Source organism: Vipera ursinii (assembly GCF_947247035.1).
Source record: "Vipera ursinii genome assembly, chromosome: 2".
In the NCBI taxonomy this organism is placed as follows: Eukaryota; Metazoa; Chordata; class Lepidosauria; order Squamata; family Viperidae; genus Vipera; species Vipera ursinii.
The window spans coordinates 291,407,463-291,434,239 of NC_139513.1; the positions used below are offsets into that span (position 1 = coordinate 291,407,463).

Below are 26,777 nucleotides of genomic sequence, written 5' to 3' on the forward strand. Positions count from 1 at the left end.
GAGTGGTTTTCAGCATATGTTAAAGCATAATTGCATAATGCAAATGAGAAGCCTGGGTCCGAAAAGGAATATATCGAAGTCCGAGGCTGCACGTCTGACAGGGTAAACGAAGTGAAAGGATGCACGTTTATGTATAAGTAACGAAAAATTAGAGCATCGAGATGATTTCGTGCACCTTGGTAAATAGATGGAGAAATGGGACGATGCATAAGTGATGGGAGAGAAGTAATGGGTGTTATGAGATTTATTGCAAGGAATTAATGCTTGTTGATAGAAGTGAAAATAGCTGTGTGTAAGAGCATGCTTCTGCCATTTTGATATATGGAAATGAAGGCTGGGTACCACAGGAAAAACATAAAAAGTTAAGTTGACTGCAGCGGAGGTGAAGTATTCGAAGTGTACATGTAAAGCGAGCAGAATTAATGGCTGTTGAAGGGGTGTGGTTTGAATGCAAAAACTAGATTCAAAACAAAATACTGGTGGTTTGCTCATATACCCAAAAATATATGGTGTAACAGCATATATCTATATCTGTCTATCTCTATAACTATATCTAATCTCTCTCTCTCTCTCTATGTATCTTAGTGTAATTAGACACACACACACACACACACACACACATATACTGCTCAAAAAATAAGGGGAACACAAGACATCCTACTATTAAATACAGTACATTGTGTTTAAGTGTTCCCTTTATTTTTTTGAGCAATATATATATATATATATATATATATGTGTGTGTGTGTGTGTGTGTGTGTGTGCGTGTGCGTGTATATATATATATATATATATATATATATATATGTGTGTGTGTGTGTGTGTGTGTGTGTGTGTGTGTGTATAGATGTATAACAGCGTTCCGTGCTAGTCATGCCGGCCACATGACCACGGAGACGTCCTCGGACAAGCGCTGGCTCTTCGGCTTTGAAACGGAGATGAGCACTGGCCCCTAGAGTCGGAAACGACTAGCACGCATGTGCGGGGGAACCTTTACCTTTATATATATATGTATGTATATATGTATATATATATTTATTTTATTTTATTTATTTTATTGCATTTATATACCGCCCTTTCCCTGAAGACTCAGGGCGGTTTACAGGGAGTTAAAATCAACCATACAAAAGTTAAAAACCAATTTAAAAAAGATTAAACCAACCCTGTACTATTAAAAACCCCAATTAAAATAAATTTCTCCTCAGCCTGGGCCCGAGAGCTCAAAGAGCCAGGTCTTCAGGCCCCGGCGGAATGATCGGAGGTCGGGGGCAGTCCTCAGCTCCACCGGCAGCTGGTTCCAGAGGGCAGGCGCTCCCACTGAGAAGGCCCTATCCCTGGGTGTCACCCACCGGCAATCTCTTACCGGCGGGACCCTGAGAAGACCCTCCCTGTGGGAGCGCACTGGGCGAAGGGCGTTTGATGCCGGCAGCAGGTGTTCCCTCAAATACCCCGGACCCAGGCCATGTAGGGCTTTATAGGTGATAACCAGCACCTTGAATTTCACCCGGAGGGCAACCGGAAGCCAATGCAGCTCACGGAGTAGAGGTGTCACATGGGAGTATCGGGAGACCCCCATTACAACTCGCGCAGCCGCATTCTGCACCAGTTGAAGCCTCCGAGTGGTCTTCAAGGGCAGCCCCATGTAGAGAGCGTTACAGTAGTCCAAACGGGAGGTCACAAGCGCATGAGTAACTGTGCGTATATACATATATATATGTATATATATATATTAGATATAGATAGATATAGAGATATAAATATAGAGATATAGATAGATATAGGTAAATATAAAAAGATATATATAGGTAGCATCATAGCGGTTTTGCTATGATGCATCCATGGCGTTCCGGCACCTTTTTTCCATAGAATTTGTGGGACTAAAAAAAAGTTTCAGTCAGACCTTCCTTTTTTTCTTGCGGGAAAAAAAAATCTCTCAAGGAGTTGGAAGGTCTGGCTGAACTTTTTTTTAGTCCCACAAACTCCATTTCCCTGCAGCAGAAGAGAAACACGTCAGAGGTGGAAAGCAGCTTAGCAAAGAAATTCTTTCGGGGAGGAGGGAGGAGCTGTGCCCGGAGGAGAAGCGGAAGGAAACGGGGGGGGGGAGAGAGAAAGGGGGAGCTGCCATTTCCAGAAGGGAGACGTGGGGCAATGCAGGGCAGCAAGCAAGTACTGTTCTCTGCTCTGCATCCCTGTTGTTCTCCGTGAGACAGGAATCAAGGAAGAATGGAGTGGATGAGATGCTCCAAGAGAGAGAAAGAACCAAAAGTTTGCAGAAGGAAAGGCAAAACGCGAAGGAATGAAAGCAGAGATTGCTTGCAAGGCTAGAAAGGGAAGGGAGTGGTAATGGGCAAACCGGATTTTTGTTTGTTTATTTGCATCCCTTTTAACAAAGAACTACCTGCCTTCCTCCTCCTATTTTCGACATAACAACAACTCTGTGAGGTGGGCTGGGCTGACAGAGAATGACGGGCCCAAAGCGGGTCTAAAACTCACTGTTACCTGGCCCAAAGTATCCCAGACGGCCTTCATTGCGAAGGCGAGACTAGAACTCACCATCTCCTGGCATTTGGCCCAAAGTCATCCAACTGGCTTTCATGCCTAAGGCAGGACTAGAACTCACCATCTCCTGGTGATTGGTCCAAAATCACCCAGCTGGCTTTCATGCCTAAGGCAGGACTAAAATTCACCATCTTCCAGTGATTGGCCCAACTCATCCCACTGGTTTTTATGCCTAAGGCAGGACTAGAACTCACAGTCTCCTGGTGATCGGCCAAAGTAACCCAGTTGGCTTTCACGCCTAAGGCAGGACTAGAACTCACAGTCTCCTGGTGATTGGCCAAAGTCACCCAGATGGCTTTCACGCCTAAGGCAGGACTAGAACTCACAGTCTCCTGGTGATTGGTTCATCCAGCTGGCTTTCATGCCTTAAGGCAGGACTAGAACTCAATCTCCTGGTGATTGGCCAAAGTCACCCAGATGGCTTTCACAGCTAAGGCAGGACTAGAACTCACAGTCTCCTGGTGATTGGCCAAAGTCACCCAGATGGCTTTCATGCTAGAATTCACCGTCTCCTGATAATTTGGCCCAAGTCATCCAGGGGGCTTTCATGTCTAAGGTGAGACTAGAACTTATGATCTCCTGCTTTGTAGCCTGCTGCCTTAAACCACTAGCCCAGGGGTAGGCAACCTCGGCTCTTTTATGACTTGTGGACTTCAACTCTCAGAATTCCTGAGCCAGCTGGCTCAGGAATTCTGGGAGTTGAAGTCCACGAGTCATAAAAGAGCCGAGGTTGCCTACCCCTGCACCAGCCCAAACTGGCTCCTTTAATTACGTTGAGCTATGTTTCATTTTCTTATTACAGGCTTTTAATTTTGCTCACTGACAATTTCTCCATTTGGCACAACCCCACTTCCCCAGAAAAGAAATACAGGTAATCCTCAATTTGTTTAGTGACGGTTCAAAGTTACAATGGACCTCCCCAGGGGTACCTACGACCTGGTTCTGAAGATCCAATGACCAGCGGTCACCATGGTCCTGTGACCACATTTCGGGCAGGCAGCAACCATTCATGCGACCACGTTGTGCGCCATTTTTGATGAAAAACAACATACGCTCACAGTTTTTGGTAAAACCGGCCCATGGCAAACAACTGGTTCACCTAGCAACAGTGAAGTTTGCTGTCCATGGCAAAAAAAAAAGGTCATAAATCTTTTATCGGTCTTGTGGGCGACCTGCTGTACCAGTGTCATGATTTACGACCATAATGTGTGCAGGCTCCATTACGGTCGTACGTCAAGGACTACCAGTAGCATGATGGATATATGTATCTATGCATATAGGACAATACGTATGCCAACGGCTAAAGGGAGACATTGCAAACCTCTAGTCCAGGGCTCTTCAAACTTGGCCCTTTTATGACTGGTAGACTTCAACTCCCAGAATTGCCTGGCTGAGGAATTCTGGGAGTTGAAGTCCACCAGTCATAAAAGGGCCAAGTCTGAAGACCCCTGGTGTGCATCCAAGCCCGCAGTTTCATCAAAATGGCCGACTGAGGAATTCTGGGAGTTGAAGTCCATAAGTCATAAAAAGGCCAAGTCTGAAGACCCCTGCTCTAGTAGTTCATCGGCCAGGACTTACCTAGTTTGACTTGTAGAGGAGATGGTTTGTAGTTCATGGCTACGGTCTCGGCCTCCCTCGTATCACAGTCTCTGTCCGAGAGGGAGGCTGCTGCTGGATCCTATTAAAAGGTAGGGGGGGGGGGAAACAAAAACCACAAAAGCCATCAGGATTGCCATTGTTTTTTTAAATATTTCATTAGATTATTTATGTATGTATATCCTGCCTATTATTTATACGAATAACTCAAGGTGGTGAACACATCCAACATGTCTTCCTCCTATTTTTCCCATAACAACACCCTTATGAGGTGGGTTGGGCGGAGAGAGAGGGGCTGGCCTAAAGTCACCCAGTTGGCTTTCATGACTAAGGTAGGGCTAGAACTCACCATCTCCCGGCGATTGGCCCAGAGTCACCCAGTCAGCTTTCATGCTGAAGGTGGGACTAGAATTCTCAATCTCCTGGTGATTTGTCCCAAAGTCACCCAGCTGCCTATCATGCCTAAGGGGGCACTATAACTCACAGTCTCCTGGTGATTGACCCAAATCACCCACCTGGTTTTCATGCCTAAGGCGGGACTAGAACTTTCAGTCTCCTAGTGATTGGCCCAAGGCCACACCAATGGCTTTCATGGGTAAGGCGGGGCTAGAGCACACTGTCTCCTGGTGATTGCCCCAAAGTTACCCAGCTGCTTTTCCTGCTTAAGGTGGGACTGGAACTCGCGACCTCCTGCTTTCTAGCCTGATGCCTTTACCGCTAGACCAAACTGGCTCTCCTTTGTTATTATTTAGATTTATGCCCCCTTCAACTGGGAAGAGCCCCTGGCAGTCCAGCAAGCCATCTGTAACACAGCATAAAACATCCACCGTAGATAAAAATCAATACAATTACAAAACCAATAAAATTCCATGGCAAAACTTCACACCTCAAGTGCTCCATTACTAGTGACATACACACAACCGACAACAGGAGAGTTGGATCAATATTTGTGGGGAGTGCTATTCCAGAGTCAGATGCCATAAAACAAAACCAGGGTCTCCCATGTCCCCACCTGTATGATTTTACGGAAACAGGGAAGGAAGCAAGAGGTACTCTGAATAAGAGAGTTGGAAGGGACCTTGGAGGTCTTCTAGTCCAGCCCCCTGCTCAAGCAGGAATTCTGGTGACACACAAGTGAAGTCGATCAACGTTGGATGGAAAAGGCAGTCCTGTCAGTATCTCTGTGCAAGATCTTTTAAAAAGCACTTTTTACCTGTACAGGTAGTACTCCACTTACGACCACACCTAAGCCCAAGTTTTCCACTGCTAAGCAAGACAGTTGTTAAGTGAGTTTTGCCCCATTGCCACAGTGGCCAAGGGAATCACTACAGTTGTTAAGTTAGGTCACCGGGTCAGAAGATCACAAAAGGGGATCACGTGACCCCAGGACACTGCAATCGTCGTTAAGTAGGTGCCAGTTGCCAAGCATCCAAATTTTGTTAGGGATAATAGGAGCCAAGTACGAGAAAGATTGCATATACTTAATACTACATGTATTAACAGCAGCAAGGATCGTATCTGCCCAACATTGGGAAAATGAAAAGTTACCAACTGAAGGCGTACTAATTAAGAAAATTCTAGAGTGCGCAGAAATGGATAGATTGACTTTAGAGATTAAACAGAAAGAAGACTCGGTGTACTTTAGAACATGAGAAATTTTTTACCATTGGCTAGAAAAACGAGTCAGAGGGAAAGGCATGTGATATGTAATCTTGAATATATATTACTAAGAAGAAGGCTTCTGAGTGATTAATCAACACTGTTTATCATAATTAACTGTACCTATTACTGTTAAATACATGTACCCAGACAATATGCTGTTTGCTAAATATTGAAAATGTTGTTGTTGTTGTTGTTGTTGTTGTTGTTGTTATTATTATTATTATTATTATTATTATTATTATCTGTGCAAACCCTAACCCCAACCCTAACTGCAATCCCAATCCTGACCGCATTTTATCCCTAACCCTATAAAAAGCAATAAAATTTATATATATATAAAAGGAAGATCACAAAAGGGGATCATGTGACCCCAGGACACAGCAACTGTCCGAAGTACATGCCAGTCGCCAAGCGTCCAAATTTTGATCCCGTGACCCATTTAACCTTTGAGTCCTTTGGGAATAGGGCGGTATATAAACCAAATAAATAAATAAATAAATAAATAAATAAATAAATAAACCAATCGTGCTTAAATGTGAAAAACGGTCAAAAGTCACCTTTTTTTTAGTGCCGTTGTAACTTTGAGCGGTCACTAAACAAACTGTGGCACGTTGCGGACTACCTGCTATTTGCGTGGATGAGGAAAATTTGGTCTATTATTGTTTGTTAACCACATGAACCCGGACATTATACTGTTTGCTAAATATTGAGATATTTAAATATTGGCGGGTCGAATCCCGAGTGCCGCGTAACAGAGTGAGCGCCTGTTACTCGTCCCAGCTTCTGCCAACCTAGCAGTTCGAAAGCACGTAAAAATGCAAGTAGAAAAATAGGGACCACTACGGTGGGAAGGTAACAGCGTTCCGTGCGCCTTTGGCGTCTAGTCATGCCGGCCACATGACCACGGAGACGTCCTCGGACAAGCGCTGGCTCTTTGGCTTTGAAACGGAGATGAGCACCGGCCCCTAGAGTCGGAAACGACTAGCACGCATGTGCGGGGGAACCTTTACCTTTACCTAATATGAAATTGTTTTTTAAATATTGAGAATGTTATTTGGAAAAACCCCAACCCCAACCCCAACCCTAACCCCACCTTATTCCTAACTCTATAAAAACTAATAAAATCCATTAAAAAAAAAGAAAGAAATTTTGGGCTCCACCGCGGTAGTAAGTCGAGGACTGACCCTGTAGATTATATTCAGCGCTTCCTGGAATTATAAAGGAGAGCAAAAATCACATTTTTAAAAATAGAAATATATCGAATTCTTTGAAGCAACTTTGCAAACATTTCCCTGCCAAGGAGAGAGCTGAGCAATGCATCTTAGCTTTTTTGGCATCCCTGAAAAACAGAAGCTGGAAATAAAAATCAATTGCTTTACTGTAAGCAGAACGAACTGTATTATTTAAAAAACAACAACAACAACAACAACCCTTCCTCACTGAGAACCAACTGCATGCGCAGTTTCAGGTTAAGAAATGGAGAACAGCACGTGCAAAATACAGTCTTCTTTAATGCTCTGAACATTTAAGGACTTCTCTGGCCAGCGCTAAAACATTTTTTTTACTTAATTGTTCTTAAATATTTATTGACTCTCGGTTGGGATCCTTTGCTCAGCTTTCATTGGAAGGAAGGGGGCAGCTATTTGGAGGCCCTGGTAACGGGAATCTCATTCCTGCTAGGCTAGACTACTGCCATGCCTTTTACATGGGGCTTACCTTTGGAGACTACTCGGGATTTGGCACAAAATATTGCGGCCCCCATGCTGACGGGTGAAAGGTCACAACAGCCAAGTATTTCAAGGGTGCTTTTGCCAAGGCAAGACAGGTGGTCCTTAGGACCACAGTTGAGCCCCCAAATGTATGTGGCTAGGTGAGAAGTTTGTTAAGTGAGTTTTGCCCCATTTTACGACTTTGCTTGCCACAGCTGTTAATTGAATCACTGAAGTTGTTAAGGTAGCAACGCGGTCGTGAAGCGAAATCTGGCTTCCCCATTGACTTTGTCTGTCAGATGGTCACAAGTAATCGCACGACCCCAGGACACGGCATAAATAGGAGTTGGTTGCCCATGTCTGAATGTTGATCACATGACCACGGAGATGCTGCAATGGTTGTAAGTGTGAAAAATGGTGATAAGTCCCCCCCCTTTTTTTTAGTGCCATTGTAACTTCACACGGTCACTGCAAGTCAAGGACTACCAGTTTGTAGTGGTGCTAATGTTTTCTTGCAGACATTGTGTTGGCCAACTAGTTAATATCATCAAGGCTTGGGGCGATCCGTCTTAATTCCTCTCTGAGGCTTTCTATGGTGTGCTGATATTTGTTTAATTTGAGGTGTGCAACCACGATCATTAGCTCTATCATTTTCTGCCCAATTTCTTCGGCTGTTTTCTATCCAGCTCGCTGTTACTGGGTGGCTTGTATCTCACACTGACGGGCAAGACAGTGGACTGTCTGGACTGACGACAGGGATTTTTAAAATGTTTTTAATCTTTAATTAATTTGATTTTATTGGGGCTGTTAATTTAATTCTTTTTAACTTTTGTATCGCTGTATTTTATTGTTGTTAGCCGCCCTGAGTCCTTCGGGAGATAGGGCGGCATATAAGTCCCAAAAATAAATAAATAAATAAGACGTGCTGTGGTAGGCATTTGTGCAAAAGAAAAAGAAAAAAAGTTGCTTCTTGGGAGAGGTTTGCTTACATGCAGATTTCTCCCGTTTAAATACTTTATGAAGTGTTTCACACCCATGTGTGCTACTGGTAGAAGAGAATACTAGTAGCTCAGGGTTGTACTGTGAGATCCTTGGTACTCTCTGAGCTGGGTTGTTTACTTGCAGACGTTTCATCATCCAACTAGGTAATGTCATCAGTGCCAGGAGGGAGAGAGGTGTGCAGTGTGGAGAGGAGGAGGAGGAGAACTGTGGGGTCCTTGGTGGTTTCTGAGCTTGGCTGTTTACTTGCAGATGTTTCATGACCAATTAGGTAAACTCATCAGTGCTACGAGGGAGAGAGGAGGATGAGGATGAGGAGGTGGTCTGTGGGGTCCTTGGTGCTCTCTGAGCTTGGTGGTTTACTTGTAGATGTTTCATGGCCAACTAGATAACATCAGTGCTAGGAGGGAGAGAGGTGTGCAGTATGGAGGAGGAGGAGGTCTGTGGGGTCCTTGGTGCTCTCTGAGCTTGGTTGCCTTATTGCAGATATTTCATGACCCAACTAGGTAATGTCATCAGTGCTCATTGGGTAATGAAATGTCATCAAGAAAACCACCAAGCTCAGAGAGAACCCAGGACCCCACACTCCACTCCACCCCTCCTGTCCTCCTCTCCCTTCTAGCTCTGAAGATTTACCTAGTTGGGTCATGAATTGCCTGCAAAAAAACAGCCACACGCAGAAAGCACCAAGCACTCCACAGTCATCTCCTCCTCCTCCTCCTCCTCCTCCTCCCCCTGAAGATGTTACCTACTTGGGTCCTAAAACGTACTGTATGCAGGAAAGCACCCAAGCTCAGAGAGCACCAAGGACCCCACAGCGATGGCGTTCTGGAGGACCGTGAAAAGCTGGCTCTTCTCTTGGGCTCTGGGCTAAGGAGGCTGGGCGCCTGACATCCATTCTGTGTAACGATTGGATCCACCGTCTGTTTATCGGTTCACGTAGAGGGCTATTTTTACATTATCCTGGCACAAAAGCTGCCCAGAGAGACCGAATTCTAACACAGCGAGAATCACCGATGAGTCGTGATGACTTTTTCCTCCTTCAAAGTCTCTTAGATTTACTCGAGGTATTGCTTTTAACGGAAAAAAAGAGAAGAGAGAAAAAAAGAAAAGAAAAGAAATTGTTCTCCGCGGCTCTCACTTGCAGCCTCGGTGCAGTGTTTTTGTACAAAAATCTGCTTCCCGGCCTCGGCAGCTGGCAAGGGCCGTTTCCTTCTCAATTAAGGGAGCCTTTGCTCTAAAAGAAGGCAAATGATCAGCTGTCTGCAAGGAGTATCAATCCTTCCATTCCCCACCATCCGGGCAGAGCTGAAGAAGCTTCTGGGATGAGAAGCCAAACGTCTTCAAAGGAAAACAAGAAAATCCAGTTGCCTCCTGGAAAAGCGCCTTGACTTAAATAGAATAGAGCTGGAAGGGACCTTGGAGGTCTTCTAGTCCAGCCTCTGCTCAAGCAGGAGAACCAATACCATCTGAGACAAGTGACTGTGTAGCCCAGGGGTGTCAAACTCAATTTCATTGAGGGCCGCATCAGCATTGTGGTTGCCCTCAGGGGGCCAGGTGGGTATGGCAGATACTGGAATACTGCTATCATGTCTCCCCTCTATTTCTTCTTTTCTTTAGACTAGCCCAGGGGTCAGCAACCTGAAACAGCAAAAGAGCCACTCGGAACCGGTTCCCTCACAAAAGGAAAAACTGGGAGCCGCAAAAAATGTGTGCACATGCGCGTACATGCGCACATGCGCAGAACAGGGTTTGACTGAAGAGTGGAGCCAAGGCGAGATATGCACCTACCCTGCATATTTGAATTGATTGGGTGAACTTTTTTACTCCCACTTTTTTTGGGGGGACTGCACATGGCAGAGGACTGGGAGCCGCAGGAGACGGCTGAAAGAGCCGTATGCGGCTCTGGAGCTGCGGGTTGCAGACCTGTGGACTAGCCCAACCCAAGTCCTGCAGCCGTTCTTCGTCTGTTTTAATCTCCAGGCCTTTGATCATCTTAGTGCTCTTCTCTGAATTTTTTCCAAACTCTCAACATCTTTTTTTGTGATATGGGGACCAAAATTGGCTGCAGTATTCCAGGTGCGGTCTTACTAGGGTTTTATAAAGTGATGCTAATACTTAGCGTGATCTTGATTCTATGCCTCTGTTTTTATACAACCCAGGATTGTATAAACAGCAGCAGCTTTTTTGCCTGCTGGTGCACATTGCTGGTTCGTGGTTTAAGTGATCGTTCACTAGGACTCCAAGGTCCCTCTCACAGTTACTGTTTTGGAGCCAGATCTCACCCAATCTGTCCTTGTACCTTTGTTTTTTCCTGCCTAAATGTAAAACTTTGCTTTTCTCCACACTGAAACTCATTTTGTTGGACAGGGCCCCTTGTTCAGGTTTGTCAAGATCTTTTTGGATCCTGAGTTTGTCTTCTGGGGTGTTGGCTACTCCTGCCAATTTGGTGTCATCTGCAAATTTGTTAAGTGAATCCTGGTAGGTAAAATGAGGACCCAGATTGTTGGGGGCAATTAAGCTGACTTTGTAATAATGCCGCTTGGGGTGTGTGTGTGAAAGCCCTAACAAGCAGGCATATACATAGAATGAAGGCTACTGCTAAGCTTGTAAGCTGCCCTGAGTCTTCGGAGAAGGGCGGGATATAAATGGAATTAAAATAAAAAATAAATAAATAAAAAATTTGATGAGTTCCCTTCAATTCCCTCATCTAAGTCATTGATGAAGATATTGTACTGAGCCTAAGATGGAACCTTGTGGTACCCCGCTTACTTCTCTCCATGTGGATGTAGTACCATTGAGGACTACTCGTGGAGTACGGTTTGCAAGCCAGCTGCAGATCCATCTGGTGGTGATGTTGTCTATTTCACCTTTTTTCTAGCTTACCAAGGAGTAGGTTGTGGTCTACTTTATCAAATGCTTTACTGAAATCTAAGTATACTACGTCCATAGTAAGTTGCTGGTCTATTAGTTTAGTCACTTTGTTGAAGAATGAAATAAGTTTGGTTTGGCATGAACTGTTTCTAACAAACCTGTGCTGGCTACTGGTTATAACTTGGTTTCCTTCGAGTTGTTCTAGGATCCTCCCAGGTATTGATATTAAATTGATTGGTCTGTAGTTTCCTGGGACCGTTCCCCCCCCCCTTTCTTGAAGATGGGAACCATATCAGCCCTTTTCCAATCCTCAGGTGCTCCAGGTTTTTTGAAAGATAGGGTGCAATGGTTCTGGGATAACATCTGCCAGCTCCTTCAGAACTCTGGGATGTAATCTGTCGGGTCCCGGTGATTTATATTCATCAAGGTCAGATAGGTGATCTCTTACCATTCTCTTGCTTATTTTAATTTTTGTTTCTAATTTGTCTTTTGCAGTGGGTTTGTTTTTGGCAGGTTGTGTGAAGACTGATGCAAAGTAGGAGTTAAGCAGCTCTGCTTTCTCCCTGTTGCCTGTTACTGTATGCTTACTGTATTCCAAATAATATAGTTCCAATCTCTCTTCAAGACCTGAAGAGGTAGATATGAGAGTCTGTAGCTACTGCCTGGGGAGAAAATGAGATTATTAACCTTGTCTCTTTGTACAAGAAATTCTGATTGTGATTAAATCAATTGTAGTCAGGAAGGCCCCCTAGACCTTATGATTTTCCAGTTTGTTATGAAATTTATATTGGGTCCTTAGTTTTCTGTTATAGGTTGACGTCAAAGCTTCTTCAGATAGATTCCTATCCTGAGTTCCAGTTAAGGACATTTTATAGATTTCATACAGTTACGATCTTTGCGCCCTGAGACAGAGGAACCATTCTATTAAATTATGGCTTATTCTTTCAAATACTGTACACCTAGTGGATAGGGCTCGCAACTTGGGAGTCCTCCTAGAATTCACGGCTTACTCTAGAAGATCACATAGTAGCCGTGACTAGGGGGGCTTTCGCTCAGGTTCGCCTGGTGCGTCAGTTGCAGCCCTATCTGGACCGGGATGCCCTGTGTACGGTCACTCATGCGCTCGTGACCTCTTGTCTGGACTACTGCAATGCTCTTTACATGGGGCTTCCCTTGAAGACCACTCGGAGGCTCCAACTGGTACAGAATGCGGCCGCGAGAGTTGTCTTGGGAGTTTCCTGGTACTCCCATGTTACACCTTTGCTCCGCGAGCTGCATTGGTTACCAGTTGTCTTCCGGGTGAGGTTCAAGGTCTTGGTGATGGTTTTTAAGTCCTTACATGGCATGGGTCCGGAATACCTCGGGGACCACTTGCTGCCGGCGTCGACTCCCCTCCGCCCTGTGCGTTCCCACAGAGAGGGCCTCCTCAGGGTGCCTCCGGTCAGAGAATGCCAGCTGGTGGCCCCCAGGGGGAGGGCCTTCTCTGTGGGCACCCCGGCTTTATGGAACCAACTGCCGGTTGAGCTCCGGATGGCACCGGATCTTCACTCCTTCCGGCGCGGGTTAAAGACCCATTTATTCAAACAAGCTGGCCTGGCCTGATGGGGGAACGTGAGGGTTTTAATAGGTTTTATATTCTGATTGTTTTAATTGGGCAATTATTTAATCCTTTTTTTAACTTTTGTATTTCTATTTATATGCCCTGTTCACCGCCCTGAGTCCTTCGGGAGAAGGGTGGTATAAAAATTTAATAAATAAAAATAAATAAATAAATAAACTAGGTTTATAAGAGATTACTAGTATTCTGGTATTAATTAATTAATTAATTCACGCTATATTTTTTTTTAACCTCAAAGCAGGTATGGTCAGCCCGGATAGGAATTGTAGATCAGAAAATCAATACCACTGGAACGCTAAAACTTCTTTGATTGAGTCTGGCTATATAGGTAGTCCTCGACTTACAACAGCTCATTCAGTGACCATTCAAGGTTACAACAGCACTGAAAAAAGCGACCTGGGACCGTTTTTCACCTTTGCAGCATCCCCATAATCACATGATCAAAATTCAGGTGCTTGGCAACTGGCTCCTATTTATGAGCGTCGCTGTGTCCCAAGGTCATGTGATCAACCTTTGTGACCTTCTGATCAGCGAAGTCAATAGGGACACCAGGATTCACTTAACAAACGGGGTTACGAACGTATCAAGTGCAGTGATTCGCTTCACAATTGTAGCAAGAAAGGTCATAAAACAGGGCAAAATTCATTGAACCAATGTTTCGCGTAACAACATAAATGCTGGGCTCCAGGGCGGTCATAAGTCAAGGGCTACCTGTAATAACAGAATTTTGGAAGTCTGTTTGTGCTTGTGCTTCCCCTCCTTATGATAATGATAACTTTATTGTCACTTTGAATGTACACCAATCGGCATACATCAAAATGAAATTTCGTTGCATACAGCTCTCAAAGGGTCACCACCTCCGCTATATACTCCTTGTTCGTGGCCCGCTCAAATTTCACATTGTCCATTTTAGTCTCTAGGGAGTGAATGATGGCAAACAGGACAGATGGAAATGGGGCTCCATGTGGATTAGCCCTCAAGTTAGCTTGTATTCTGACAACGACTCTTCCACCTTTTCCTTAAAGAGGCCTTGCTTCTCTTCGCCCCTGGAGCACGCTGCCGCCGCCACCAACTCCTCCAAAAGCCTCTCTCTCTTCCTCTGGGCCTGCCGACAGCCTCATCCAGTTCCTTTGCTCCATAAGCTCCAGGTCCTCTCCTCCTCTGCAAACAGCCCTGATTTGCAATACAATCCATCACTAGGCCAGCAGTCAGATCTTGCTGCTGGTAGAACAAATTCAAACAGCGCCAACGACTTTTAACTTTTATACTCGAGTGAATAAGGGAGCTGTCTGTCTGTTTGAGCCAGTTTCAAATGTTCTCTGGCCATTCGGGGCTTTAAAAAGGTTTACAGGTGGTCCTCAACTTACAATTCATTTAGTGACCAAAGTTACAATGGAACTGAAAAAAGTGACTTACAGCAGGGGTAGGTAACCTCGGCTCTTCTATGACTCCTGGACTTCAACTACCAGAATTCCTGAGCCAGCATGGCTCAGCTTGGAAACCTCTCCCTTTTCCCTCAGCATGGCTGGCTCAGGAATTCTGGGAGTTGAAGTCCACGAGTCTTAAAAGAGCCGAGGTTGCCTACCCCTGAGGGAAAAAAAATGATTTATTCCGACCTACTGCGGTGGGAATAACTTGTTCCTCAAGTTACGACCATGATTGGAATCAGAATTTCCACTGCTGAGCAAAGTGGCTGTTAAGTCAGTCGTTTCTGATTTGTTGACCTTTTTTGCTGCAGCTGTTAAACAAATCACGTGCCACTGGGGATGCTGCAACGGTCGTAAGTGTGAGTACTGGCTGTTAAGTCGCTTTCCCCCCCCCAGGGCTGTTTCAATGTTAAACAGTCATAAAATGAATGGTTGTTAAGTCAAGGATTATATCATTTAAGTTGTACCAATCCGAACAACTATTTTAAAACAAGCTTCACCATCGGTTTGGAAATAATTAATCAAAGTCGCAGTACATTTAACCCACTGCAACGCACACCCACACGGACTGTGGAAAGGATAACACTGCCATGCACCAAAATGTCTCAGAAACCACCCACAGACTAAAACCAGCTCAAGCCCTCCAAAACTAGCTAAGCAAACCAAAAGACCTAGCAGCCCCAGAAGCAAAAACAGGAGCCATCTACAATATATGGCGTTAAGGACCATAACAGCCACTACTTAGGACAAAATGGGCAGAAGACTAGCAGAGGACATCCATGAACACCAAATAGCAGTCGAAAGACAGGATGAAATCTCTTAATTTTACAACATGCGGACAGACTCAATCATAATTTTAATTGAGAAATGAGGAGCATCCTAGATCAAGTCAAGTCCCCCAAACCCTTCAGAACTCCTGGAAGCCTGGCACTCAAGACAAATCAACCATCAACAGGCACATAGAGATAGACAACATTTCCGCACCATTTAAAAGCAACGAAAAAGCTGAAAAGGAAACGGCCAAAAGATCTCATCGGCAATCAACACCCAGATAAGCAGAGATTAGCACCAAGACTGACATCACACCAAAAATTAAGAAGTAAAGAATACCCCAATCAAGGAACTATCAGGCAAACAAGCTAAACAATAGCTTAATTAAGGAACTACCAAGAAGAAAACAACACTCCCACCCACATTGACAAGGCAAGCCACCTGAGTCCTTCGGGAAAGGGCGGTATATAAATGTAATAAAATAAATAAAATAAAATAAATATAAGTAGAGAGCAAATCCCACTCCTTTCTAGCACTGATGATGTTACCTAGCTGGGCAGTGAGAAAGAAAATAACTCAGCTCAGAGAGCACCAAGGACGACTTCTTCTTCTTCTCCTTCTTCTCCTTCTTCTTCTTCTTCTTCTTCTTCTTCTTCTTCTTCTTCTTCTTCTTCTTCTCCTCCTCCTCCTCCCCCCCCTCCTCCTCCTCCTCCTCCTCCTCTTCTTCTTCTTCTTCTTCTTCTTCTTCTTCTTCTTCTTCTTCTTCTTCTTCTTCTTCTTCTTCTTCTTTTCTCCTCCTCCCTCTCTCAAACCCCACTTCCTTCTAGCACTGAAGCACTGATGATGTTACCTACCTGGGTAAGGAAATGTCTGCAAGAGAATCACCAGGCTCAGAAAGCACCAAGGGCCCCACAGTTCAACCCTGATATATAAATATTCTCTTCTACAGGTATTTGTTAAATATTCACCATAGGTCCAGGTAAGAAGAGAAAGAAGGGTGGGGGAAAGAAAAGGTTAATTATAACTTCATAAAGGCCTTTATTTCATCTTTTCCTGGCTGGAAATTCTCACATACACAAAGAAATGTTTTAACTGGAAACTAAAAAAGTGTAGGGGGAAAAATCAGCCCTTAGGTGAGTGGAACTGATTAAATCAAGCTGATATATAGACATAGAAGGCCACAGTTTCTTATCATATTAGAACAATAATAGATTTGTAATGGGAAATGTTTATTTTCCTTTTGGCATCTGGCATTCCCATGCTGCCCCCTTCTCTTGATTTATGGGTGATGTTTTCCTCCTTATATTATTGTTTTATTCCTTCCTTTTGGTTTCTGAATGAAAACAGGTGCAGGAAGTAACCTGAGCTCCATTAACTACAGTAAGGTGAGATCCTTTACCTATGAAGACGTATGCTTGCATGATCTGGGGCTTATGCATTAGTCTCTCCTGTCTTTCTGAGATGTATAAATAGGAGTATATCCCTTTGTTGGGTGGGGTTATTCTTAATATATGGTATTGGAAGTGGTAATACCACTTTATAAGGCCTTGGTGAGATCGCACTTGGAATATTGTATTCAGCTTTGGTCGCCATGCTATAAAAACGATACTGAGACTCTGGAAAGACTGCAGAGAAGAGCAACAAAGGTGATTAGGGGACTGGAGGCTCAAACATATGAAGAAAGGTTGCACAAATTGGGTATATCTAGCTTAATAATGCAGTGGCTCAGTGGGTTAGGACGCTGAGCTTGTCGATCAGAAGGTCGGCAGTTTGGCGGGTCGAATCCCGAGTGCCGCGTAACAGAGTGAGCGCCTGTTACTCGTCCCAGCTTCTGCCAATCTAGCAGTTCGAAAGCATGTAAAAATGCAAGTAGAAAAATAGGGACCACTGCGGTGGGAAGGTAACAGCGTTCCGTGCGCCTTTGGCGTCTAGTCATGCCGGCCACAGGACCACGGAGACGTCCTCGGACAAGCGCTGTCTCTTCGGCTTTGAAACGGAGATGAGCACCGGCCCCTAGAGTCGGAAACGACTAGCACGCATGTGCGGGGGAAACTTTACCTTTACCTTAATGAAAAGAAGGACTAGGGGTGACATGATAGCAGTCTTCCAATATTTGAGCGGCTGCCCCAAAGAAGAGCGGGTCAACCTGTTCTCCAAAGTACCCGAATTCAGGACAAGAAGTAACAGATGGAAACTAGTCAAGGAGAGAAGCAACCTAGAACTAAAGAGAAACTTCCTAACAGCGAGAACAATTAACCAGTGGAACAACCTGCCTCCAAAAGTTGTGGCTGCTCCAACCCTGGAGGCTTTCAAGAAGAGACTGGACAGTCATTTGTCTGAAATGGTACAGGGTTTTCCAACTCTGATGTCCTGTTAATATTCTTTGGAGAGAGTCCCATCAGTATGTGCTGTTTAAGAAGCACTGCGGCAAGCACTGATTATTCGCTTTGGGTCCTGCGTTGGATTCCAGGACAGGAACAGTAGACCTGGAAAACAGACGCAACGGCACAGCAAGGGGAAGTTTTCAAGATACCAAAGAAATGTCAGAAGTAGCACTGAATTTTTTGGGGGGCTTCTGCTGGACGGCTGCCAAACATTTGTGTAACATTCAAAGCGTCGAGAAGGACAGGGTGGAAAAAGGCTTGGACACCTTAAGGCCACTGAATTTTTCTCCCCCAAGACAGACTTCTCTGTGTGAGAACTTTCTGCATCGTTGGCTCACGGTGACATAATCCGGGAAGGAACGTGGACTTCTCAAGTCGGTGACCAAAGCTTATCAGATGAATGAAAAAGGAGAAGCTGGAACGCGATGGACTCTTTCGAGATGGAGCTGGCCATCTTCCAGAAGAACGAACACCGTCTGTACCATTAGAACTTGGATAAGGATGAGTCGATCCTTGTCTTGTTCTCTTCTGAAATTGCTCGTCATGTAAGCAGACCAGGGAGAATGAGATTCTGAGAATGTAGGTGGTCCTCGACTTACGACCTCAATTGAGCCCAACATTTCCGTTACTAAGCAAGACAGCGAAGCAAGTTTTGCCCCATTTTACGACCTTTCTTGCTGCCATGAAGTGAATCACTCGAGATGTTAAGTTAGGCACACGGTTGTTAAGGGAATCTGGCTTCCCCCATCGACTCGTCTTGTCGGAAGGTCGCGAAAGGGGATCACGTGTCCCCAGGACGCTGTGGCTGTCGTAAATATGACTCAGTTGCCAAATATCTAAATTTCGATCGTGGGGATGCTGCAATGGTCATAAGTGTGAAAAATGGTCACGAGTGCCTTTTTTCAGCACCATTGTAAGTTTGAAACAGCCGCTAAATGAACTGCTGTTCGTCAAGGACTACCTGTAATCCCAAAAGATGCTTTTTTCAGGAGGCAACTAGACTTTCTAGTTTTCCTTTGAAGACATTTCGCTTCTCATCCAAGAAGCTTCTTCAGCTCTGACTGGATGGTGGGGAATGGAAGGATTTATACTCCTTGCAGACAGCTGGTCATTTGCATCCTTTTAGAGAGTTGTTGGGGCCACCTGGAGGTTTATCTTGTCATCAGGGTCACTTGAATAGTACAAATGGGTGTGGAACCTCCTTGGAACTGCTGGAAGGACTATGTTGTAGACTGAACTTTCTTGTTTTTCTTTGAAGACGTTTCGCTTCTCATCCAAGAAGCTTCTTCAGCTCTGACTAGAATGGTGAGGAATGGAAGGATTTATACTCCTTGCAGACAGCTGGTCATTTGCATTCTTTTGGAGAGTCGTTGAGGCCACCTGGAGGTTTGTCTGTGTCCTCAGGGTCACTTGAGGGGTGCAAAATGGGTCTGGAGCCTTCTTGGCTGCAGGATGTTTTTCTGCCCTGGGTCCCTTCACGGTTGAAGAAGGGCGCAAATGGGTTCCTGTAGTTTGCATATAAGTCATGCGAGTACGAACAGATTTCCAGAAAACATTGCAACAGCCTGTTCCTGTCTTTAACAGTGAAGGGACCCATGGCAGGAAACATCCTGCAGCCAAGGAAGCCCCCCACCCATTTGCACCACTCAGGTGACCCTGAGGACACAGATAAACCTCCAGGTGGCCTCAACGACTCTCTAAAAGAATGCAAATGACCAGCTGTCTGCAAGGAGTATAAATCCTTCCATTCCCCACCATTCCAGTCAGAGCTGAAGAAGCTTCTAGGACGAGAAGCGAAACGTCTTCAAAGAAAAACAAAGTCTAGTTGCCTCCTGGAAAAAAAAAGCACCTTTGGGATAACTATGACCTAGATAACTGAGAATCTCAGACAACTACCTGTAATTATTTTTACAAATTCCCAGGCCCCTGAATGCAACGCTCCAAGGCAAGGTAATGACTTGAGAAATTCTCTATGCCTTTTTATTTCTAATTCAAACTTTGCCTGCCGCGTTGGATTAGCAATTTGCTTTCTTAGAAGCTTCGCCTCTCGGCGAGTTGGAGAATCTTGACAAATCTCATCAGCCAACGGGCGTCTTACCTTTATCGCTTCTATCATTATTTTCTCGTGGTGGCCCCAAAGCAATACTGCTCACCGGTGAGCAATTAATATCAAGTGATCAAAATCAATCCTAGCAGATAATAACTTTTCTTTTCCTGAGATCAAAGCAGCTGGCTTCTTTATCTCTGAGTGTTCAGCTGAGGCCGGGAAGCTGCTTAATCAAGTCTCCTACATAGTTTTGAAGAGCTGGTTTAGAAACAAAAACGAGAAGATTAGGGTTGTGTAGAATGGAAATGTACCGTATATTTAAAGGCAGATGAAAAGAACCACTTTCAGCCAAAGGTAAACCTGTCAGCTCTAATTCTGCAGATTTGTGGAATTGCTGTAGAGCTTTTTACCAAGTCTTACTTCCAGTATTTTGAGGGGCTGTCACGGAGAAGAAAGGGCTGACCTATTCTCCAAAGCACCTGAAGGCAGGACTAAGAAGCAATGGATGAAAACTAATCAAGGAGAGATGCAACCTACAACAAAGGAGCAATTTCCTGACAGGGAGGACACTTAACTGGTGGAACGGCTTGCCTCTGGAAGTTGCTGGTGCTCCAACACTGGAGGTTTTTAAAAAGAGTCTGGATGACCATTTGTCTGGAATGGTAGAGGATCTCCTGCTTGTGCAGGGAGTTGGACTAGAAGACCTCCAAGGTCCCTTCGAACTCTATTATTCTGTTATTCTACCTATCTACTCACCTACCCACATTCCTACCTACCATACCTGTCCGTCCGTCCGTCCATCCATCCATCCATCCATCCATCCATCCATCCATCCCAGGACTGCCACAAAAGAGAAGAAGTCAACCTATTCTACAGAGCACCGGAAGGCAGGACAAGACGCAACGGATGGAAACTAATCAAGGAGAGAAGCAACCTGGAACTAAGGAGAAACTTCCTGACATTGAGAACAACTAATGAGTGGAACAACCTGCCTCCAGAAGTTGTGGGTGCTCCGTCACTGGAGGTTTTAAAAAAAGAGACTGGACAACCCTTCGACCAGGATAGTATAAGGTCTTCTGCCTTGAGCAGGGTTGGACTAGAAGATCTTTGTGGTCCCTTCCAGCCCTAGGATTCTGTGTCCTAATTCTTTCACCACTGGTGGCCACAATTTGAAAGCAAAGGCAACATTTTCAATCTGCAGGGTTTACCTGAGAAACTAGTGTTCTGCTGAATGACAAAGGACAGTGGGTCACCACGAAAGCACGTCTTTCTCCAGAGTAGAGCAGCTTGAATAGTAAAGCAGGAATTTCTGCACTTTCCACACAGGATAAGAGGCTTGCCATAACGTCGTCGGTAGAAACCTTAATAGGGCCTTCTACATTTGGTGGCAGCTCAATTGCTAGACATTTCTCAGCACAAAATCTCTTTCCCGCCCTGTGGCAAAACAATTCCATTTTAACAGTGGTGGAGAACCAGTTGGGTACGCACCCAGCTGCCAAAGAGAGAGCCATTTGCTACCCACCTTGGCGAACTAACTGGTAAATTTGACAAAAGTCTACGAGTGGAGACCAAGTCAAACAAGTCACATTCAAACTGGAAGGGAGGGGACCAGATCTCTCTCCTTCATTCTCTGCAATAAATGTGTAATATATTAGTCAGCAAAGCACTTAAAAAAAATTCCCAAAGCAAATCGGAAGCAGCGATGGGAAGCAACTGTCCACATAACGCACATCGACTAATTCAATGTATTCGTTCAAAACAGCTGTTTCCTAGTCCAGATTAATGTCAATTGGCCAAATAGAGCAGAAAAGACACACACACACACACACACACACACACAAAGTTGAAGGCCCTGTCAGGAATAAAAAAAGAGCTAAACATTACTTGTGAGTTGGAATTTCACATTTATCAGCTAATATAAGTTGTCTCTAAGGGACGCGGTGGCTCAGTGGGTTAGGACGCTGAGCTTGTCGATCAGAAGGTCGGCAGTTTGGCAGGTCGAATCCCGAGTGCCGCGTAGCAGAGTGAGCGCCTGTTAATCGTCCCAGCTTCTGCCAACCTAGCAGTTCGAAAGCACGTAAAAATGCAAGTAGAAAAATAGGGACCACTACGGTGGGAAGGGAACAGCGTTCTGTGCGCCTTTGGCGTCTAGTCATGCCGGCCACATGACCACGGAGACGTCCTCGGACAAGCGCTGGCTCTTCGGCTTTGAAACGGAGATGAGCACCGGCCCCTAGAGTCGGAAACGACTAGCACGCATGTGCGGGGGAACCTTTACCTTTACCTATAAGTTGTCTCAGTAACAATTAGTCACCTAGTCCTAAACAGCAAGATGGCTGGGATGTAAATTAATTATATTTTCTTCCTTCCTTCTTTTTTCTCTTCCTTCCTTCTTTCTCGCTTTTTCTCTTTTCCTTCTTTCCTTCTCTCTCATCCTCTTTTTTCTCTACCTTCCTTTTCTTTTTTCTTCCATTTTTCTCTCTCACTCTCTTCCTTCCTTCCTTCCTTCCTTCCTTCCTTCCTTCCTTCCTTCCTTCTTCCTTCATGTTCAATCAACATGAAAAGGGAGACAACTGGGAAAGCCTTAATTCATTACATTGATTCTGCTTTATATATCTTATCCCTGAAGCCACATCTTGCCCAAATCTCCTTCCTAACTAAATTCCTATCTTTTTTTTTTTTAAAGTAGATTTATTCTTAGCATTCCAATTACCTGAAAATATAGCCTGGCGTGAATCACATCTAACTGTCGCAGGTTTATGATTATTTCTCCAAGGGTTTTGAATGGGTGCACTGCTGAAGACAAGCAGGGCATAAGGAGATACAGGGAGTCCCCGGCTTACAACCACAAAATTCCTGTTGCTAAGAGAGACATCGAGCTCAAAACTTTCTGTTGCTAAGTGAGACATTTGTTGAGTGAATTTTGTCCCATTTTACAACTTTTCTTGCCATGGTTGTTAAGTGAATCAGTACAGTAGCTAAGTTAGTAACACAGTTGTTGAAGTGAATCTAGCGTCCCCATTGACTTTGCTTGTCAGAAAGTCGCAAAAAGGGATCACATCGCCCCGGGACACTGCAAGGGTCATAAATATGTGTTCTGTCCCAGCCTACGTGAGTCCTTGTTCTGCTCACAAGGAGAAAACCCTCTTCCAAGAAACAGGCAGGAACCGCAAGAAAAAAAAACCAACCCCTTTTATTCTCACAGACCTGAGTCAATGTCCAAGGCAAACAAACACAGTCCTCAGAAACTCCATCCTCAACATGAACAGTTGCCTTCGGCAACCAGCACCTCCCACACCTTCCCTTTTATAATTCAGCCAAGGCGTGGCTTCCTAATGCCTTCTCCTTTGCCTTTGGAGCCGCCCCATTGCATTCCTCTGTCCTACTCGCTTCTCTTGCCGGCGCTTTCATGCATCCTGGATTTGTCCCAACTGTTCTTCATCACTGTCCAACTCAGACTCCCAGCACAGGTGTGTCTCAGCCTGAGCGCGAGTAGAGGGGCCAGGCTCCTCGTCCGACTGCAAGTCTTGGAGCTCCTCAGAGCCTTCCTCTGACTCTGATGTCCCTCCAGGCCCCTCCTCCTCCTCCTCATCTGATTCCTCAGACTTAGCTGCCGGATCCACAGGCTGGCGAGGAATCACAAGTCAGTTGCCAAGTGTCTGAATTTTGATCACATGACCATCGGGATGCTGCAAACGGTCGTCAGTGTGAAAAAGAGCCCTAAGTCAGTTTTTTTTAGTGCCGTTGTAACTTCAAACAGTCACTAAAAGAACTGTTGTAAGCTGAGGACTACTTGTATAGCACAGTTCCTGGGAAGCATGAGAGCAGAAACAGGGTGCCGTTAAACTTCCTGAATCTCCAGAGACAGCTCTGTTCCTGCTCCTGAATGCATTTTGGGAAGAAGGGAGAAAGGACTGGAAAGGAAGCCATGCGAACAAGGAGGAGCCCGGGAACCCACGAGTTACGAGGAGTGTTTAGCCTGCAGAAGAGAAGATGGAGGGAAATAGGAGAGCAGGTATCAAAATAACTGCCCTACAAAAGCGGCTCTGGCCTTCTCCTCTGAAGTAAGAGCTTGAAACTGTAGGGAAGGAGATTCCTGCTGAGAAGGGACTTCCTGGAGGTAAGATGTCTTTTATCTCAAATGTGTTAATTAATGAATCCTGTCCTGAACAGGGACTTGGACTACATGCAGCTGACAGTCTCATCCAACTCTGTGACTTAAAGAGTTGATTAACCCGACCCACTGGAGCAGGGAGACAGGATATGGTACAGCTTCTCTTTCTCAAGGAAATCCATTCTGGTGGCACCAAGAAGAAGGGCCTTCTCCGTGGGGGCTCCCGCCCTGTTACTTGAAAAGCTGAATTTTCTCAGTTATGTCCACCTGGCCCACCAGAGCAGGGAGGCCGGAGATGTTACGGGTCCCCTCTCTTGGGGAGGTCCATCTGGTAGCACCAAGAAGAAGGGCCTTCTCTGTGGGGGCTCCCTTCCAGTTATTTGAAGGACCCTCATTTTTAAGCCATCTCTACTTGACCCACCAGAATGGGAAGATAGGGGAGGTTATGGCACCCCTCTTCTCAAGTGGTTCTTCTGGCCTTCTCTACGGTGGCTCCCTCCCTGTGGACAATCATTCCTGCGGATATAAGACTGGCCCCATCTCGATGCTCCTTGGAAAGGCCCTAGGGATGGGATTTTGCCAGAGGCCTGGGGACCCCAGGGGGATACGGAGCCGTTGGTTTGGTTGTTATTACCAGGGGGTGGGGATTATTAGTTTCTATAGTGGGTCTTATTGCTGTAAGATGCCTGGAATCACTGTAACTGAGTTGTAATAAATAAAATGAATAAAGTTTATTGTATTGTATTGTATTGTATTGTATTGTATTGTATTGTATTGTATTGTATTGTACTGTATTGTATTCCATTCCATTCCATTCCTTCTCTCTATCCTGTTCTATTCTACTTTACTCCACTCCATTCCCTCTTCTTTCTGACTCTATTCTATTCTATTCTAATTCTAATTCTAATTCGTTTGTATTCTACTCCATTACTTCTCTCTATTCTATTCTATTCTATTCTATTCTACTTTACTCCACTCCATTCCCTCTTCTGATTCTATTCTATTCTAATCCATTCCTTCTCTCTATTCTATTCTATTCTACTCTAATTCTAATTCTAATTCGTTTGTATTCTACTCCATTACTTCTCTCTATTCTATTCTATTCTATTCTACTTTACTCCACTCCATTCCCTCTTCTGATTCTATTCTATTCTAATCCATTCCTTCTCTCTATTCTATTCTATTCTATTCTACTTTACTCCATTCCCTCTTCTGATTCTATTCTATTCTATTCCATTCCTTCTCTCTATTCTATTCTATTCTATTCTATTCTATTCTATTCTATTATTCTATTCTATTCTATTCTATTCTATTCTATTCTATTCTATTCTATTCTATTCTATTCTATTCTATTCTATTCTATTCTATTCTACTTTACTCAACTCCATTCCCTCTTCTTTCTGATTCTATTCTATTCTATTCTATTCTATTCTATTCCATTCCATTCCAAATTCTATTCCTTTAAAGGGGGAGATGGTCCCAAAGCAGCCTGCAAAATGATTTCCTCCCCTAAAAAGCTCAGTTTTCAGTGGCGCAGTAAGGGTTTTCCACTTTATCCTGCAATCCAGCTGATTTTAGATCCCCAAATCCGTAAGGCAAATTGGCTGCCACCTGCCACCTCCTTTGTAAGACACCCTATGCTGAGAATAAGTGCTGATAGTTCTATTCAGGCTGGCTGGAAGGTGGGGAACCAAAGCAATTTGAGTGCCTTGTAAGCGAGAGAGACGAGAGGGCAATTAAACCATATTACCCAAATCAAGCCAGCACCCCACTATGAAGTTTCTTCTCAAGCCCAGTGTTAGTACTGCTTTATAATGCCTTGGTAAGCCTTGGAATATTGCATCCATTTTTGGATGTGACGATACAAAATAAAATAAAATAAAATAAAATGTAGAGAGACAGTGCAAAGAAGAACAGCAAAGATGATTAGGGAATTGGAGGCCAAAACATATGAAGAACGGTTGCAGGAACTGGATATGGCTAGTTTAGAGAAAAGAAGGATTGGGGGTGACTTGATAGCAGTGTTCTAATATTTGAGGGGCTGCCACAAAGAAGGGGGGGGGTGTCAACCTATTCTCCAAAGCACCCAGAAGGCAGGACAAGAAGCAAAGAATGGCAACTAATCAAGCAGAGAATCAACCTTAGACGTGAGAAATTTTGACAGTGAAATTGACTGTGGAAAACAATTAAGCAGCTTCCCTGGTTGTGGATGCTCCATCGCTGGAGGTTTTTCCAAGAAAAAAATTGGACAGCCATTTGTTCAGAGTGGCATGGGGTCCCTTGTTTGAGTAGGCAATCTCGGCTCTTTTACAACTCATGGACTTCAACTCCGAGAATTCTGGGAGTTGAAGTCCATGAGTCGTAAAAGAGCCGAGGTTGCCTACCCCTGGAGTAGGAGGTTGGACTAGAAGACCTCCAAGGTCACATCCAACTCTTGTTATTCTGAATTCAACAATATCACAAAGGCTCGCTAAGAGCAAGCATGAAATCTCCATTTCCATATCTGCTTATCTGAGAAAATTTGGCATAGCAAATCAAATCGTGATAGCCTCCATTTTTCCCTGGAGATATTTCTTGTCCTTGGGGAAGTCAGGATTTCTGCTGCTTCCGGTTAATGAGCTCTGCAAGTTTTTCTTTTTTAAACTGATTGCTGGAGGGAAAAGGCTACAAAAGACACATTATGCATGGGAACAAGTAAATGAGGAATTAGATGTTAATATATTTTAGATGGGCACCCACGATTCCTTTCATTTCTCTTAACACTGGCATCCTTCCATGATATCCCTTTAGACAGGTTACATTAAAATTCCCAGGCATCTTGACATGATGGGCTTTTATTTGACATAGGAGGACAACGTTAGAAAGAAGCTCTCCTTCAACCTTCTCTGATTCAATCTGACCTTGAACATCCAGGAGCATGCAAGTGAAGCCATTAAAAACCAGAGATTGCTATCTCGAGACTGGGAACACACAGTAGCACCCGATAGTCACTGTTAATTGGGGCTGGGAGGTGTGAT

General features: G+C 44.5%; 1 protein-coding gene across 2 annotated transcripts in view; it reads right to left on the reverse strand.

Annotated features, from left to right (window-relative positions):
* FAM219A (family with sequence similarity 219 member A) overlaps nt 1-26,777 on the reverse strand; it is a 53,576-nt gene that overhangs the window by 20,033 nt on the left and 6,766 nt on the right. For both annotated transcript variants that reach the window (XM_083354911.1, XM_083354910.1), the window contains exon 2: nt 4,138-4,237. In XM_083354911.1, coding sequence (XP_083211037.1) covers nt 4,138-4,237 — 100 coding nt within the window. The remainder of the gene's footprint in view (nt 1-4,137; nt 4,238-26,777) is intronic.